The sequence below is a fragment of the Tachyglossus aculeatus genome, chromosome X5, assembly GCF_015852505.1.
Source record: "Tachyglossus aculeatus isolate mTacAcu1 chromosome X5, mTacAcu1.pri, whole genome shotgun sequence".
NCBI lineage: Eukaryota > Metazoa > Chordata > Mammalia > Monotremata > Tachyglossidae > Tachyglossus > Tachyglossus aculeatus.
In genome coordinates, this window is record NC_052097.1 from 625,211 (window position 1) to 643,481 (window position 18,271).

An 18,271-nucleotide genomic window follows, 5' to 3' on the forward strand; every position below is an offset into this window, starting at 1 on the left:
GGTGGGAGTGAGGCTTTGGAACTAGAGAGAATTGGCTTCGGAACTAGGGTGCGGTGTGCGCTAGCTAGACAGTCCTGGCCCTGTTCCAGCTGCCCATACAGGAGTTATGACAGCGAACCCTCCCTCGGACCCGGCACTTGGGGCAGAGCGAGGGCTGGGCCGGCTTCTGAGCAGCAAACTCTTCCTCAAAGCAGGGCATAGGGCTGGGGCAGCTTCTGCCCATTAAACCCTTCTTCAGTACAACCCCTCAAACCAGCAGGTAGCCACACTTTACAGTCTCCCGCTGCAAATCTATGGCCCCTTGCTATGGGTGGGCCATGGTTTCCTGAGGCAGGTGGCCCATGGCCTATCCACACCCTGGAAAATGTTGCTTCCACGGCCCTTTGAATAGCCCCCTTGATGCTCCCTGTGCCGGGCACACCTCAGCAAGGTGACAGATCGCCAGGCTCCAAGAGGAGTTGGTTCCACAGTGGCACAGGCTTGTTTGTCTTTGGCGCCCTGCATGGAGGCCGGGCCCTCCACCACGCTGGGCTTGGTGGCCCTGGGAGTCACTCCCGGGGCCGCAGGGGGCCGACCTGGCAGGGTCCCGACTCTCATGCATCAGGAGCAGTGGGGCCGGGACCCATCTCCCCGAACAGGCCGCTCCTGTTTCCGGCATTGTCTGGGAAGAGGGGAGGCTTTGCCGTTTCCCAGCTGACCTGCCTGTGTGTTCGGGAGATGTGAAAAGTTAGACAAAAATGGTTTCTACAGAGTGAGGGGGAGCTGTCTTGAACAGAAAGGAAGGAAATACCCCTGTGGGATTTTATTTTTTCCCTCTTCATCCAGAAAATACAGAGGCCCTCTGTCCTGAACGCGAATGTCAGCTTTAAATCTTTTCGCTTTGGATTAGCTCTGCAAAAGGGGAAAAAAAAAATCCGACTGGCTTTCAGATATGACGCCGAAAAACTTTTTTTTTTTCCGCTCAATTCATGCCGTTCATTTGCAAAGCCAGAGGCCGGGGACTGAATGGCAGCATGGGCTACTGGCCGCCGGTTGTTAGCATCACAATGGTCAGAATTAACCTCCCCTGCCCGAACCGGCAGCACCAGCAGGATCGCCTCTGCGCCTTCCCCTGCCGGCGTCTGCCCAGGGCAGCCATGGTGGCGTTCTAGCCCTCAGCATGGACATTTTGAAATGAAACGTTTGGGAGATGGGGTTGGCGGGGTGGGGGGTCTCCCCTCAGTGCACCTAGATGCCATACTTTTCCAGTCCTCCCGTAGGAAGAGTTGTCTGTCAGGACTCGTTCTCTTGCCACGAAAACCTGTTTGGGTTGTAGCCCCGAGTCCAGAGTGACATCTCCCGTTCCATAGTGATTGTTGGCTGGAACAGTTGGGAATGGCAGCCGGCCCGGTGGCCGTCGTGTTTGGCTTAGAAAGTAAAGTGACTTTTCTGTGAGTTTTTGTCTTCCGCTTTGTTCCTGGGCCGTAAGTGGGGGTGATTCCCGTGAAGCTGGCCATTCCGTTTGCTTCACTGGCCGAACTTGTTTGGTTGGCACAAGCCTTTGAGGTGTCCGGATGCTGAAGGGGAGGGTTGGCGGTGTTTTGGTGCTGGGTTCCTCCGGCCTTGGTGACCCGGCGTCAGTTGTGAGAGTATCGAGATGATGTTCAGTGTGCCCCACTGCCCACAAACGTTCTGCGAAAAGAGCAGGCGCTCGGGGCCAACTTGAGTAGCAGCCTGGGATCAGAGTTCAGGCGAGGCCAGGAGATGAGGCCGGTTCCATGACAGGGTGTACCTCAGACGTAGTTTAGACGGTACACAACCTCATCGTGTAGCCATGAGGTCCACTCGAGGAGCAGGCAGCAAGTCCACCACGTCAGAGCCCTCCCCTGAAATCAAACCCCCTACGCCTGTTGTCGAAGAGCTCAATTAATCGATCCATCAGTCAGTCAGTTAATCAATCAATGCAGATTTGGGCCTAAAGCTTTTCCCAGGGCCCATCCAGAGGAACTGCAGGACTTGATTTCTGACCACAGGGTTGTCATTTGAATAGTTTCAGAGAGGTGCTGGAAACCTGGCTTTTTCCTCAAACACCCAGATATACAGTGGGAGAATCCCTCCAAGGTCCCTTTGCTAGGGTGGAGCCCCTAACCTCTGGCAACTTTTACAATCTAAATGTCAGTGTTGCCTGGTTTGGGAACAAGTTTCGGACACAGCTTGGCATAGTGCATAGAGCACAGGCCAGGGAGTCAGAAGGATTTGTGTTCTAATCCTGCCTCTGCCACTTGTCTGCTGTGTGACGTTGAGCAAGTAATTTAACTTCACTGTGCTTCGGTTACCTCATCTGTAAAACAGGGATTAAGACTGCAAGCCCCATGAGCTGGGACATGAACTGCGTCCTACCTGAATAGTTTGTACGTACCCCACCGCTTAGAATAGTGCCTGACAAACACAAAATGCTTAACAAACACCTTTAAAAAAAAAATTGGAGATCGGGCACCAGCAATCTGCTGGGAAATCCCATAGCCAAAGTTGCTGATGTCTTCACGATGCTTCTGATTGGTTTTTCTAATGTTCTTTTTCTGTCATCCAATTAGGCAGCCATGCTGTTCAGCTCTGGCGTCTTCTGGATGGGCCTGTTGTTCATTCCCGTGACCGCCCTGCTGCTCGATGTTGTGTACAAAGTGTAAGTGTGGGCAGGGAGCTGCCGGACCCTCGGGGGACTCCCGGCCAATTTCTGCCCAGGAAGTGTCAGTTTGAGCCCCCTCTCAACAATCAGCCATCTTACGGGTGCCATGCAGGGAGAGCAAAATGACAAAAAGTCCAAGAAGGGAGAAAAATGAAAGCCGGTGTCTCTAAAACAGCAAAGCGCAGTGCAGAACGAGATGATACGACAAGTTTCTAAAAAAGAGATCACCTCCACTGTTGATGAGCCAGCTGGGGTGGAGAGGGCGGGTGAGTAGAGGTGAGAGTTTCACTCCTGGCTCCTAGTGATTTCCCCTAGGGTTCACGGTTGTCAGGCTAGACCACACAGCAGCACATGCTCCTCAAGTGTGAGACAGAGCACACAATGATGTCTCTTCGTCACCGGGCCAGTCGGGTCAACGGCAAATGTAGCCCAGCCGAAGGGAATGCACTTGGGTCATTCTTCAGTAATGACTTGGAGTTCTTCATTGATGAACCCCTCATCCCTCCTTTCTGTTGACATTTGGTTCTGTAATGAAGGTGTCATTAATTAGATTTATGCCTGTGTAATCTTTCTTCCATAATTGTTATTTCAGGGGCCTGAACAGAATCCGTAGAGTTTTTGGCAAGAGTATATTTTCATGCGAATCCTTCATTAAGTCAGTTATCTCTCGGTGTCATGCGCTGAGGTCGGTACAACTTGATACAATGGGACCCCAGTCTCTTCCCCTTACAGGGCGCAGGGTCAGAGAGAGAGGGAGAGTAGGGGCCTTCTTCCCATTCATTCCCAAGAATGAAGCTGAAGCTCAGATAGGTTAAATTACTTGCCCTCAGCCACACAGCAGTTTAGTGGCAGAACTGAGACCAGAACCCTGGTCTCCTGATTCCCTGTCAAGTATTCTTTCTGCTTAGGCCACACAACCTCTTAAAGAGAGTTTTTTTCTCCTTGCAGAATCAAGAGAGCCACCTTCAAAACCCTGGTGGATGAGGTTCAGGAGCTGGAAGCAAAATCTCAAGATCCAGGAGCTGTAGTGCATGGAAAAAGGTAAAACACCATTGACATTTTCTTGTTAGCTTTGGCTGCGGGTGTTGTGCTGAATTAGAGTGAAGCTTTGTTCGTTAGACCACTATTCTCTGATGAGAAGAAAAATCAAAACTGGACCTCATTCATAAAGCTTCTGAAAAGAAAAGAGACGCAGCCCTAGTTTAGCCCAGGTAACTGAAATCTCTACAGCAGAAAGAATTCATTCAGAACTGTAAAGTAGGACCAGTCATGGACCTGGCGGGGGGAAAAGTGAGTCAAGCCACTTCATCCAGGAACGTTTTAGGTCTTGGGGCTGTCACCCAGCATTCCTTTCCCACGTCTCCACCCACAGATGGAAGGGCAGGGATGTCGTGTGCTCAGCAAGAGGCCAAATGGCATCACACTTGCCTCGATCGGTGCCAGAATTTTTCCGGATGCTTCCTTGCAGTGGACTGTTGGAAAATGAAGGGTTAATATCACACCTGCACTTGTCAGGCAGAAAAGCCTTAACTTCCTGCTGCTGGGTCACTTTGCACAATTCCTAAAAATAGATTGGGCTGCCATTCTAAATGAAATGGTGAACACATTCATTCAGTGACCTTGCTCTGTGGGAATGTGTTGAGCTGCAGAGCAATATGCTGGGTGGGGAGGGGACGTTTAGGGTTGGACTGGCTCTGTAGGGGGTGGGGGTTCAGGGTTGGGCTGCAGCTCTGTACAGGGGATTCAGGGCTGAGTGAGCAGGTCTGGCTGGGGTCCAGTCTCCCGCTTCCGCCTTGGGGCCCACGGGGAGTGGTTTTAGGGAGAGAATTCAGGTTCAAGATGAGGGATGTGGCTGGGGTCAATTGGCATCATTGCGGGGCCAAGCAGGCTTCTTCCTTTTCATTCATTCATTCGATTGTATTTATTGAGCACTTATTGTTTGCAAAGCACTGTACTAAGCACTTGGGGGAGGACAATTTAACAATAAACAGGCACATTCCCTGTCCACATCCCTCTCTGCGGTACACCTGACACACAACTTGAGATGCTTGGGAAGTGGCTCCATTTTCCCACCCCAAGAAGGTAGCCCCGAGCCTGCCATCCGCCATGCGGGCCGGCAAGCATCTTGACCACACCGCTCCACTGACCAGCAAAGCAGGTTGACGTCCTGTGGCATGAGATGGGCAGGCAGATTCACCACCTGGACCGAACTGCTCTTGGCAGCAGTCGTGGAGTTAGAGACATTTTTGCCCTCCCGCCAAGGCGACTGACCCCCAACCCCTCAGCTCTGGGGTGGAGGTGTGCCTGCTGGGACTGCGGGAATGCTAAAAACTTACAGGCAGAACCGTCCATCGAGGTTGGGGCGGGGGGGGGGGGGGGGGCGGTCCCAGGGGTAAACTGAGGCTTCCAAAGGCGAACTGATGCATTTCTCCTGTTTGCACAATCTCCGCAGCCTGACTGAAAGAGCCCAACTGCTAAAGAACGTCTTTAAGAAGAACCACATGAACCTGTACCGGTCGGAGTCTCTACAGCAAAACCTTCTCCGTGAGTGCGCCCAGGGGAAAGGTGTCTGGGCTGGTGACTCAGGGTTCCCTCATCTTTCACCCTTGGGCCAAATCCAGCGCCTATCTCTGAGCAGGTGGAGCTGACCTCAAAGTTCCAGACCTGTGCCCCTGGCCTGCCTTGCACTAATAATAAATAATAATAATGATGGCATTTGTTAAGTGCTTACTATGTGCAAAGCACTGTTCTAAGCGCTGGGGGGGGGATACAAGGTGATCAGGTTGTCCCACATGGGGCTCACAATCTTAATCCCCATTTTACAGATGAGGTCACTGAGGCTCACTAATTGAAGTGCTGCAGGCAGCTGCTCCCCACGTTCACACACAGCCCCAGTTTCCCACTGCGGGAGTGGGTGAGAGGATTAGAAGGGACAGGCTGGGCAAAGTGTATATATTATTCAGAGTTAGAATGCAGAACAGTAAATGTTGTAAATTCTCAGCTCTCTTCTCTGAAATTGAATCGGCCAGTTTAAACCCACACATCTCCCCAGAGCCAATATTCCATCAGTCGATTGTGTAGACTTTACAAAGTCAGTCAGATCTGACCCCTGGCGCAGACACGGGGTTCTCTTTAGCAACGTGGTCCGTTCCAACTGCTCTATCCCAGCAAGCATACTGGCCCCACCCTGCACCCCGCACAGTCCATCCCCAACCCCCGGCGCAGGGGTGGCGGGGGACCCGCTCCCACCACCGCCCCCTGCCCTAGATCATCATCAATCGTATTTATTGAGCGCTTACTGTGTGCAGAGCACTGTACTAAGCGCTTGGGAAGTACAAATTGGCAACATATAGAGACAGTCCCTACCCAACAGTGGGCTCACAGTCTAAAAGGGGGAGACAAAACCAAACATACTAACAAAATAAAATAAATAGAATAGATATGTACAAGTAAAATAAATAAATAAATAGAGTAATAAATATGTACAAACATATATAAATATACACAGGTGCTGTGGGGAAGGGAAGGAGGTAAGATGGGGGGTTGGAGGGGGGACGAAGGGGAGAAGAAGGAAGGGGCTCAGTCTGGGAAGGCCTCCTGGAGGAGGTGAGCTCTCAGTAGGGCCTTGAAGGGAGGAAGAGAGCTAGTTCGGCGGATGGGCAGAGGGAGGGCATTCCAGGCCCGGGGGATGACGTGCTAGATGGCACCAGGCCCCGCTGCAAGGGGTTTTCCAGTCCAGACCCTTAGAGTTTTACACAGGGACAATGACCATCTTCAGCAACAAATATGTTAGACTTCGCATAGTGGGATTGTTAACCTCAGTGGAGAGAGAAAGAGAAAAACGGACATTCGTCACAAAAGGCACACACATTCTGATAAAGCTGTAAAGCAGCAAATCTGCAGCCCTTTAGTGTATCCTTCACTTCCCGAAGGGTAATGTAGAAAAAAATGGCTAAATGTAGAAATCATCAGGTGCTTCAACCACCATACACAGGAATTACTTGCAGCCCTCTGTCTGTGTGGTGTGTTCATTCCTATGAAATTTATTTATATTTATTACTATATTTATTTATTTATTTTACTTGTACATATCTATTCTATTTATTTTATTTTGTTAATATGTTTGGTTTTGTTCTCTGTCTCCCCCTTCTAGACTGTGAGCCCACTGTTGGGTAGGGACTGTCTCTATATGTTGACAACTTGTACTTCCCAAGCGCTTAGTACAGTGCTCTGCACACAGTAAGCGCTCAATAAATACGATTGATTGATTGATTGATTGATATGAAAGGAACCAACCCCGTTAGGTAGTGTCCCGGGCATTAATGTGGCATTCATTTTTGGACTCATTTTGTGGTATAGAAAGGAAGGTTGACATGCAAAGATTTTCTTTGGGAAAGTTTTATGACAATTTAAGCGCAGAAGGTAGGTTGTCTACCAGTCCCATCAACCTGTACAGTTAGCAGGAACCTGAAACAGTGCATGGACATGCTCTAGCATGGCAGCCAAGTGATCTTTCAGGTTAGTAGCATGACATTTGACCAGATTTCCGGTCCTAGTCTCAGTTTTAAGTTCCCGTATCCGGGGTTCTTAGTGGAGAGTGAAGTTTGAGCCCAGTAGAAGCAAGCCTATTTGTCAGAGCGCTAATCCTCTGTGGGTCTCTCTGCTCCACAGATGGGTACGCTTTCTCCCAGGATGAGAACGGAATCGTGTCCCAGTCGGAAGTCATCCGAGCGTACGACACCACCAAACAAAGAGCGGATGAGTGGTGAGGGGTCGCGGCTCGCCGGGGGGACTGGCCACCCCCACACCCGTCGCCATGTCCGGTGCTCCCGACAACCGTGACGTTTTCCCTGGAGCCGGTTGGCACTCTCGGGTGCCTGAGGTGAAAGGAAGACCCATCCCGATCTCGTCATACGGAGTTTGGGTTCGTGCCTCCCCCAGACACTGGTGCTGTGTGCTGCTCCCTAAACCCCACCCTTCTCTGAAGCTCCCACCCAACTCTTTGCGTAGTCTCTGCACCAGAGGAGGGGGATGAGGAACACTGACTTTACGGCCAACTGGTGTCCACCTCGTTCCCCGGCCCAAACCCTGAGGACGTAGCTCCTGGCCTATCACCAGCCACCTCATCCGCTTCGCTGAGAGAGCCCAGTGGTCACGGAGGAGGACCTGGTGATTGGGAGACTCACATGGGCAAGGGTCTGTGGAACCATAGTTTTCCCAGGGTCGACTCCCCTTGCTGAGCAAGGCCTCGCAACTGGGGGTCTGCAGGTGTGCGTCTGCGTGTGCGCAAGCGCGGGTGTCTGACTCCCCCGATGAATGTGCTGTTCCAGAGACATTGCAGTCACTCCTGTCTCTTCGCAGGTGTCCTTGGCAGGGGAACCTAGAAAGAACGGGGCTCGCTTCTAACCCCGCTGGCAGATCTGCAAGAGGCATGTTTCAGACAGCGTCGCAAAGGCAGGCGGCCGCTCTGGCTCTTGCCGCAGAACTCTGCTGATTTTGTACCTTTGGCCTTAGATGTCTGCTTCTCTTGGTTTTTGTGTGTGCTCCCGTTGGTGTTCCCCTGCAGCTTCAGTGGGTCTGTCATCTCTTAGTGTGTCAGATTGTTTACGCTGAGTTGCACTCGAGGCTTGCCGCTCCTGCAGGGGGCTGTGCCCATCACTAAGCTGGCCGTGTCACTCCCCCCTGCCACCCTCCCTGAGGTGGGTCCCTAACCCTCCCGTGGTGCCTATGTGGGCACCTCCATGCTCCTTATCCTGCATCCCACTCATGAGACCCCCGATGCCTCCCTCCATTGAACTCAACTTCCAGGCGTCAGCAGGTCCCGAGGGGAGGAGACCCCAGCTGGGGGATTCGGACTTGGCAAGGTTTGGGCCGAAGGAGCAGTGTGCCACTCCGTTTCAGGCAGCTCTGTCTTCTGGGAGCCAGTTGGATGGTACACCCACGGCAACACCCTGCTGGGCTCCCCCAGCCTTCGTAGGGAAGCGGCTGAATATCTGAGTGAGTCCAAGAAGCAAGCTCCCTGCTTGGTTGTTCCAAAACCCACAGACTCAGAACCATTCAGGGAATGAACGGTGGGTCCCCTGTAGGCTAAGTGTACAGCATCCAACTGATCTTCCAGACCTGGCCAGAGGTGGGCCAAAGACCATTCGTCTCCACTGGCATCCTGCTTCCTCCTCTGTCTGGACTTGCCAGGCCTCCATTATCCTCATGCTCGGGGGATGGCTTGGCTCCTCAGCTTCCAGTGAGGGTGGCAGAGATCCCCCCCCCCCCCCCCCACTTTCTCCCACCTCTTCCTTCTGTGTCCCAGGAACTCATTCAGCCCCTCAGGGTCAGCTGGGAAATCCCAGTGGCCCTGGCACCCAACTAGCATCTTGCTCAGTGATGCGGGGAAGAGAAAACTCTGGCGTGGCGGTCGGTTGAGTGTGGTAGAATCTTTCCTTAAGAACCCACCCTGTTTCTCCCTTCCGGGAAGAGAAAGGTAAACAGGCAGACCTATGCATCCTGAAGAAGCTCTGATGTCCCTCGATGCCCTAGGGGTGCACAAATTCCTGGCCTTTGTGGCTCTGGGAATGCTCCCCAGGAGGTGACATTTGGCCTGAATTTCTTCCACTGTGCTTGTTGCTTGTCATCCACAAAATACGTGAGTCACACACTGGTATTCCCTCTCCCTTCTTACCCTGTCGATGGCCCAGATCTCAATCTGGAAAGAGCCAGTGGGAAGTGGGCTCAAAAGAAGGATTCCTCTCTTGAAGCCAGGCTTCAAGAGAAGACAAGATTCTCCCTTAACCAGGCTGGTGCCCTCTAAAAGTCCCCCATCTACAGGAAGCGGACCAGTGTCACCGATAAATTTCACAAACCAGCGAAATGGTGGGGTCGAGCTTACTGTGAAATATGTGGACCCCTGAGAGCCAATGTTTCCATTTTTGTAATTGGGGTTCTTAAAAACTCCCAGGGGAAGACCCCCAAATCACCCCCACGTCACAGGAGCATGGAGAAAGCTCCTGCGTTGGCAAGGTCAAGCCAGATGGGCAACCGCCACTCTTACGTGCCGTTTTCCATTCCGAGAACTTCATCGTGAGGATAGAGCCTCAGGAATCGTGGCACAGCTGTGGGTATTGCTTTTGTCTTGCCTTCTGACCGGTCCTGCTTGTAAATGTATTTGGCAAATAATTGTTAGCTGTTTTTTACTTCTCTAACACCTGCAGTAATGCTTTCGAAGGTCTGAAAATTTCTCCAAAGTCCCTGAAGGTGACCGTGTTCTGAGACTCTGTGCCCACTCAGGTGACTTAATCAGTGGTATTTATTGAACACTTCCTGTGTGCAGAGTACTCTGCTAAGCTCTAAGAAATGGGCGATAGTTAGTAGACATAATCCCTGCCCTCAAAGAGTTTAAATCTTAGTGCACCTGGATTGTCCTGGCATAACTGACCACCCAAATGGTCCTGGAAGGCACACAGCAAATGGCTTCCCTTTTCTTCTTCATCTCAAAGTCTCTTTTTGCAAGAGTGGCTCAGTGGGATGAGTGTGGTTTGTCTGCATAGGTCAGTCTTGTAAAGTGCCCTACACTAGTAAGTGCTTGTCTGTGAACACCATAAGCTATGTCTGGCTTTCCACGCCGGCTCAGACTAGGTCTGTGGAGCAGCAGTCACAGGGGTTCCTTGTACCCTACTCGTTGTGGGCAGGGAATGAGTTTGTTTATTGTTATATTGTACTCTTCCAAGCGTTTGTACAGTGCTTTGCACACAGTACGCACTCAATAAATATGGTTGAGTGAATGAATTGGAGCAAAATTTGTGGTGATGTAGCCCCCTGGAATCTTTCATGAGAGCAGAAGGCTCTTGGGAGGGGTATTGGAGGGAGGGCTTGGGCCCTGACAATTTGTGTGGGAAGGGGGGTCTTTGTTTGCTTTCATGGGAAAGCCGATGGAAGTTGTAGCATTTCATTGCCCTCAGGCTGGGGCCACATTGCGGGAACAAGAAAGCCAAAAGCAGCCATGCTAGCTTTCTCTACTTCAAGCTTCATTCGAACCCTCACATTGTTCAATATTTGTATAATAAAAAATGAAAACTGCCATGAAAGCGGCGACTGGGGCAAATTTGGTAGCGTTGTCGGGCCCACGAGGTGTTCCTGCTGGAGCCGTCGGAGAGATTGAGCCGGGATAAGAGGGGTGAGGCTTTGGGCTCCTTTGTTTTGGGTTACTTTCTCGGGTTTTGTCCCAAGTTGATGTTGCGCACGCCGTGTTTAAGAAATAGTTTGGAACTTTTCCAAGTGGCCCGTTCTCTGCCGTGGCTCTGTCGTCGGCTTCTGGGGAATGTGCATGTTTTGAACTGCAACTTTTACGTGTTTTGTCATTAACTGTTATTAAAAATGGAATAAACTTTGTCGTTGAATAAAGACCGCTGGGTTTTAATTCCTAATTGTGGTCGCCATGTAGCTACCGAAGGGAGCAGTCTCTTCAAGGAGCAGAGTAACTTATCTGGAAGGCCAACATTGGGTAGTGTTGGCACTCTGCAGTCCTGGTGCCCGTGGCAGAGCACCCCTACTGCCTGGTTCCCAGCCTCCACAGGGAAGCGGCAGAAGATCTGAGTGAGTCCAAGAAGCAAGCTCCCTCCCTGGTTGTTCCAAAACCCACAGACTCAGAACCATTCAGGGAGCGAACGGTAGGTCCTCTCTAGGCTGTGTACGGCATCCAACTGGTCTTCTGGGCCTGGCCAGGGGTGGGCCAAAGACCATTCATCTCCATTGGCATCCTAATTCCTTCTCTATCCGGACTTGTAGGATGCCAGGCCTCCATTATTCTCATGCTTGGGGGATGGCTTGGCACCTCACTTTCCAGTGAGATATCCCCCCCCCACCCCCGGCCTTTCCCCCACCTCTTCCTCCTGTATCCCAGGAACTCATTCAGCCCCACGGGGTCAGCTGGGAAACTCAGCCGCCCCGGCACCCAACTAGCATCTAACTCATTGCCTAGAAAGTTAATTAGGCTAGCTGGGTTCATGAAGAAACAGGAATTGGGTGGAGGATTTTTGTCCCAACTTGGCTCAAGACGATGGAAGTTCTGGCTACAATCTGGCACTGATGCCAATGTCCTCAGTTTGTTGAAACTGCCCTAAACCTCCTTCTATTTTAATTCATTCCTAAAGGGACACAGGAGGTTCTCCCAGCTGCGTCTACCTGGTCTCCCTTACCTGCAGTAGCGTGCGTGAGATTGGGCTGGACTGGTGGAATTTCTCTAGTGGGGAACGGATTGTATAAAAGCCCTCAGTGTGGAGGACAAGAAACAAGAAAGCTGAGGATATGTCCTGTATGTCCATATCTTGTAATAATAAGAATTAATAACTGTGGTATTTGTTAAGCACTTACTATGTCCCAGGCACTGTACTAAGCGCCAGGATGGAGACAAGGAATTGGGGTTGGATACGGTCCCTGTCCCATGTAATAATGATGATGGTATTGGGGCTCACAAGTCTCAATCCCCATTTTACAGCTGAGGGAAATGAGGCACAGAAAAGTTAAGTGACTTGCCCAAGGACACACAGCAGACAAGAGGCAGAGCCAGGATTAGAATCCATGACCTTCCGACTCCTGGGCCCGCGCTCTATCCACTAGGCCACGCTACTTCTCTTGGGCACATCTGAGTCAGAGCCCCCGCAGGGTGATCCTCACCAACCTGGTGCCGTCCACTCTGCAAACTGTCCCAGCCAGGTGGAGAGCCTGTGTGTGTCTGGTGCCTGTGGTGAGGAGGGGGGCAGCTCTGGGCAAGGATCGCTGGGCTTCTTCCCCCTGCCAGATCCAGGAGGCCAGACCCCAGACGCTGGGATCCCGAGGGAGGGCCCAGCGGGGAACCTACCCACCTCTGGCCAGGAGGAGCTGGAGAGGTGAGCAAGGCCCAGCGGGGAACGTGTCCGACTCTGGCGAGAAGGAGGTGGAGAGGTGAGCAGGCAGATGCTGCCTAGGCGGAACCCCGGCCTTAAACACTGAGCTCCCCAGTGCCAAATGTGCGCCGACTTGCCTACGGGCTGGAGAAACGGGAGCCGTTTGAATTGGCACTTGCGTATATTTATACATATTTATTACTCTATTTTATTAATGATGTGTATATAGCCATAATTCTATTTATCCTGATGGTATTGACACCTGTTTACTTGTTTTGTTTTGTTGTCTGTCTCCCCCTTCTAGGCTGTGAGCCCGTTGTTGGTTAGGGACCGTCTCTATATGTTGCCGATTTGTACTTCCCAAGCGCTGAGTACAGTGCTCTGCACGCAGCAAGCACTCAATAAATACGACCGAATGAATGATTGAAAAACGTAAAGTTGTTGGCAGGCAGGCTCAGCGGCCCTACCTCCGCGCCGCCGCCGCCTCCGGCTTCTGACAAGGCCGTCCGCAGAGGAAACGGAACCGAGAACTATCATTTCGACCACAGGTTTTATTCACATAAAAAATTCCGTGGAACCGCTCAATAATTAGTACTGTCAGTGTGGTAAATATTCACCCATTAAATTACAAATATCTGTACATTCTGTACACTAAAACGGAATCGGGGCCTACTTGCCCGCCGGCCATTTAGAATGTAAGTGTAACCGCGCAAACGTCTGTAATAAATACTCCCTCCGGGGCCAGCAAGCCTGCCCACGGCGACCTGTCCAACAACTCCAGCGTGGGAACCGGAACCAGGTCCGGATCTCCGCCACCGGGCCCCGGCTGGACCCGAGCCGGAGCTCCTCCGCCCGACGCTGGGATTTCTTGACCCCAGTGGTTTGCTGGCTTTCCAAGCTAAAGGTCCTGACTCCAGTCGGGTATTATTGCTTATGTGCGTGCCCCGGACCCCCCATCTCCCCCCACCCATTCCCCTGCTCCCACCCCAGTTATGCAGTAGCTGAGTTAGCGCCCTCGGCCTAGAAAGCCCTGGAAAGCGCCTCTAGATCCTCATCCCCACCCCCAACACCACCCCTGAAGCCCCCCACCCCGAGCTCGGCTTGGGCCTGGGGCTGAGATGGTCCGGGTGAGCACTTGGGAGGCAGGGCCGGGCGCACCCCGGCCCCCTCCGGGCCTCTGCCTGGGGGATCCGGCCCGGGAAGCGGATTCCCCCGTTGTCCCCCCCGGGCCGGGGGCATCCACAAGGACGTTTGTGTCTCCTAAATCTCGCCCTGGCAGACGACGGCCCGGCCGAGCCCCAGACGTGGACAGCCCAGCCGGACCGCCCGGACACCAGCTGGGCCGGCCCGACCGTGGTACGGGGGTGGTGGGGGTCTGCCCCCGCCGCCCAAGGTCTGCGCTCGCCCATGAGTGTCTGATCCCGCCGCCTACAGTCTGTGCTCGCTTGTGGGCGTCTGTCCCCGCCGCCTAAGGTCTGCGCTCGCCCGTGGGCGTCAGTCCCCGCCGCCTAAGGTCTGCGCTCGCCCGTGGGCGTCTGTCCCCGCCGCCCAGGGTCTGCGCTCGATCGTGGTGGTCTGTCCCCACCGCCCAGGGTCTGCGCTCGCCCGTGGGCGTCTGTCCCCGCCGCCCAGGGTCTGCACTCGCCCGTGGGCGTCTGTCCCCGCCGCCCAGGGTCTGCGCTCGCCCGTGGGCGTCTGTCCTCGCCGCCTAAGGTCTGCGCTCGCCCGTGGGCGTCAGTCCCCGCCGCCTAAGGTCTGCGCTCGCCCGTGGGCGTCAGTCCCCGCCGCCTAAGGTCTGCGCTCGATCGTGGTGGTCTGTCCCCGCCGCCTAAGGTCTGCGCTCGCCCGTGGGCGTCTGTCCCCGCCGCCCAGGGTCTGCGCTCACTCGTGGGAGTCTGTCCCAACCGCCCAGGGTCTGCGCTCGATCGTGGTGCTCTGTCCCCGCCGCCCAGGGTCTGCGCTCGCCCATGGGCGTCAGTCCCCGCCGCCCAAGGTCTGCGCTCGCCCGTGGGCGTCGGTCCCCGCCGCCTAAGGTCTGCGCTCGCCCGTGGGCGTCAGTCCCCGCCGCCTAAGGTCTGCGCTCGATCGCGGTGGTCTGTCCCCGCCGCCCAGGGTCTGCGCTCGCCCGTGGGCGGGGGGTCTATCCCCGCCGCCCGAGGTCTGCGTCCCCCCGTGGAGAAAGGTGTGGTGTCCGTCCCCGCCCCCCGGGACCTGAGCTCGCCCGTGGGGGCCCCTGTTCCCGCCGCCTGGGGGCTGCGGTGGGGGGGGGGGGTAGCGGTCCAGCCCCGCCGCCCGAGGTCTGCGGCCGCCGGTTTAGGGGGGACTGCCGTCGGGGCAGGTCTTCCGGGGCAGCGGAGGCTCGGGCGGGAGCTGGTAGGCGTAGTACTGCGCCGACAGGAGGAAGCCCGCGGGCTGGGCCAGCTGCACGGCGGCCCCGCCGCCGCCGGGCTCGAAGGCACCGGACGAGTAGGGTGGCGGGGGCGGGGGCGGAGGGGGTCCGGTGGGCTCGGGCCTGGCCAGCGACAAGCGGCGGAGGGAGCCCGCCGCCGAGCTGGAGCTGGTGGCCGGGCTGGAGCGGCGGGAGGCCGCCCGCCGCCCCCCGCCGCCCCCGGCCGCCGCGGCCGCCGCCAGCATCATGGGCAGCGCCTCGGCCCGGCAGCCCGGCCCCAGGCCCCGCCCCGCCCGCGGCCCCGACGGCTTCGGCCGGAGGCAGCTGCAGCAGTAGACCGCCACCAGCGAGCCCAGCAGGACGAAGGCCACGAAGATGGAGCCGACGATCAGGAACGGCACGTACACGGGCTCTGGAGGAGGGGGAGACACAGGGCCCCGACCCCCGTGAGCCGCCGGGGGGCCGGGGTCGCTCCTGCCGCAGGCCGGGACGGAGCGGGCGGCGGGGGGCCCGACGGGGTTTCTGGCCTTTAACCCCGCCCGGGGCCGCGGCGGCCCGGGAGCCCTCCCAGGGTCCGGCTCACCCCCACGGCCCCTTGTCCCCCGCGAGCCTGTCCCGAGGAAGGGGGTGCGGCCCCCAGCCCAGGGAGAGACGCAGAGGCAGAGAGAGAGGAGAGGGAGAGAGACACACACTGAGAGGAGAGAGGCAGAGGAGAGGCAGAGAGAAAGAGAGAGAGAGAGAGAGAGAGAGGTGCCCCAGGCCGGACTGCTCCACGAGAAGCCAAGAGGAGGGTCCGTGGTTCCCCCTCAGGACCAGGGAACCCACGCGTGAGTGCGGCCCCCAGCCCAGGGAGAGACACAGAGACAGAGAGGAGAGGGAGCGAGACACACAGAGAGAGACAGAGGAGAGGCAGAGAGAGAGAGAGAGAGGTGCCCCAGGCCGGACTGCTCCACGGGAAGCCAAGAGGAGGGTCCGTGGTTCCCCCTCAGGACCAGGGCACCCACGCGTGAGTGCGGCCCCCAGCCCAGGGAGAGACACAGAGACAGAGAGAGAGGAGAGGGACCGAGACACATACAGAGAGGAGAGAGGCAGAGAGAGAGAGAGGGGCCCCGTGCCGGACTGCTCCACTGAAAGCCAAGAGGAGGGTCCGTGGTTCCCCCTCTGGACCGGGGCACTCACGCGTGAGTGCGGCCCCCAGCCCAGGGAGAGACACAGAGATAGAGAGAGACAGGGAGAGACACACACAGAGGAGAGAGACAGGGGAGGGGAGAGAGACGGAGAAAGAGGAGAAGCCACAGGCCGGACTGCTCCACGCGAAGCCGAGAGGAAGGTCCGTGGTTCCCCCTCGGGACCGGGGCACTCACGCGTGGGTGTGGCCCCCAGCCCAGGGAGAGACACAGAGACAGAGAGAGATAGAGGGAGAGACAGAGGAAGAGGAAAGCGCCAGCCAGGACTTCTAGACTGTGAGCCCACTTCTGATAATAATAATAATGACATTTATTAAGCGCTTACTATGTGCAAAGCACTGTTCTAAGCGCTGGGGAGGTTACAAGGTGATCAGGTTGTCCCACGGGGGGCTCACAATCTTAATCCCCATTTTACAGATGAGGTAACTGAGGCACAGAGAAGTTAACTGACTTCTAGACTGTGAGCCCACTGTTGGGTAGGGACTGTCTCTATATGTTGCCCACCTGTACTTCCCAAGCTCTTAGTGCAGTGCTCTGCACACAGTCAGCGCTCAATAAACACTATTGATTGATTGACTACTCCCCGCGAAGCCGAGAAGAGAGTCGGTGGTTCCCCCTCGGGGCCGGGTCACTCACGGGTGGGTGCGGCCCCCAGCCCAGAGAGAGATAGAGAGAGAGAGAGACACACTCACAGATAGATAGAAGCGAGAGAGACAGCGAGGAGGCCGAGTCCGTCCTGGCCCCCTTAGCGGGGAGAGGAGGGTCGGTGTCCCGGGGCGGCGACGGGGAGACTCACGGGCGGGCGGCCCCCAGCCCAGAGAGAGATAGATAGAGAGAGAGAGAGACACACACACACACACACACACACACACACACAGATAGATAGAAGCGAGAGAGAGAGAGCGAGGAGGCCGAGTCCGTCCTGGCCCCCTCAGCGGAGAGGAGGGTGGGTGCCCCGGGGCGGCGTCGGGGAGACTCACGGGCGGGCGGCCCCCAGCCCAGAAAGAGATACACACACACACACACACACACACACACATACACACACACACACACAGAGAGATAGATAGAAGCGAGAGAGAGAGCGAGGAGGCCGAGTCCGTCCTGGCCCCCTCAGCGGAGAGAGGAGGGTGGGTGCCCCGGGGCGGCGACGGGGAGACTCACGGGCGGGCGGCCCCCAGCCCAGAGAGAGATAGAGACACACACACACACACACACACACACACACACACAGATAGATAGAAGCGAGAGAGAGAGAGAGGGAGGAGGCCGAGTCCGTCCTGGCCCCCTCGGCGGAGAGAGGAGGGTGGGTGCCCCGGGGTTGGCGTCGGGGAGACTCACGGGCGGGCGGCCCCCAGCCCAGAGAGAGAGAGAGAGAGAGACAGAGACGGAGAGAGACAGAGATAGAAGCGAGAGAGACAACGAGGAGGCCGAGTCCGTCCTGGCCCCCTCGGCGGAGAGAGGAGGGTGGGTGCCCCGGGGTTGGCGTGGAGACTCACGGGCGGGCGGCCCCCAGCCCAGAGAGAGATAGAGACACCCACACACCCACACACAGATAGATAGAAGCGAGAGAGAGAGAGCGAGGAGGTCGAGTCCGTCCTGGCCCCCTCAGCGGAGAGGAGGGTGGGTGCCCCGGGGTTGGCGTCGGGGAGACTCACGGGCGGGCGGCGTCGGGGGCCCGGCCTGGCCGTCGGCGGCGCAGGCTCCCTGCTCCAGGCGGGCGGCGGCGGCGGCGCAGCAGTAGCGCAGGGCGCAGGACCCGCAGCAGATGGTGGCGTCGGCGCGGTCGAAGGGCTCCGGGCACTGGAAGCCGCCCTGGACGCGGCCCGTCCCGTCCCGCCAGCCGTGGCAGTACTCCCCCGGACCCGGCTCCGGCCCCGGTCCCGGCCCCGAGCCCGGCCCCGGCCCCGGGCCCCGGCCCGCGCCGCCCCCCGCCCGCGCTGGCCCCCAGCACAGCCAGCCCAGGACCAGGCAGCAGGGCGCCAGCAGCCGCCCCATGGCCGGAGGCCGCTCAGCGCCGGCCCCGGCCCCGGCCCCGCCGCCCCGGGGAGGGCTCGGGGCGGCCTCGGGGGCCGGGCCCGGGCCGCAGGCCGCTGGGACCGTTCATAGCGCTAGCTCTGGGGCTGGCGAAGAGCCCGCTCTGCCCCGTCCGGCT

General features: G+C 56.5%; 2 protein-coding genes across 8 annotated transcripts in view; one reads left to right on the forward strand and one right to left on the reverse strand.

The window, feature by feature from the left end:
* ATP8A1 (ATPase phospholipid transporting 8A1) overlaps positions 1–8,928 on the forward strand; it is a 99,859-nt gene extending 90,931 nt beyond the window's left edge. For 5 of the 6 annotated variants that reach the window (XM_038769362.1, XM_038769364.1, XM_038769361.1 and 2 more), the window contains 4 exons: positions 2,574–2,662; positions 3,614–3,706; positions 5,118–5,209; positions 7,337–8,928. In XM_038769362.1, the coding sequence (XP_038625290.1) occupies positions 2,574–2,662; positions 3,614–3,706; positions 5,118–5,209; positions 7,337–7,434 (372 nt within the window). In that variant the 3' untranslated portion in view covers positions 7,435–8,928. The remainder of the gene's footprint in view (positions 1–2,573; positions 2,663–3,613; positions 3,707–5,117; positions 5,210–7,336) is intronic. The other variant, XR_005456526.1, reaches the window with a different exon arrangement.
* A 4,147-nt stretch (positions 8,929–13,075) lies between these two features.
* Positions 13,076–18,114, reverse strand: SHISA3 (shisa family member 3). 2 transcript variants are annotated; one of them, XM_038769252.1, is made up of 3 exons: positions 18,040–18,114; positions 17,775–17,985; positions 13,076–15,341 (listed from the first exon to the last, which is right to left on the reverse strand). In XM_038769252.1, the coding sequence occupies exons 1-3, from the start codon at positions 18,112–18,114 to the stop codon at positions 14,854–14,856; spliced, it is 774 nt and encodes a 257-aa protein (XP_038625180.1). In that variant the 3' UTR covers positions 13,076–14,853. The 2 variants fall into 2 exon arrangements, with proteins under 2 accessions (XP_038625180.1, XP_038625179.1); XM_038769251.1 differs by having other exon boundaries at positions 17,775–18,114.
* Between the last annotated feature and the right edge of the window lie 157 nt (positions 18,115–18,271).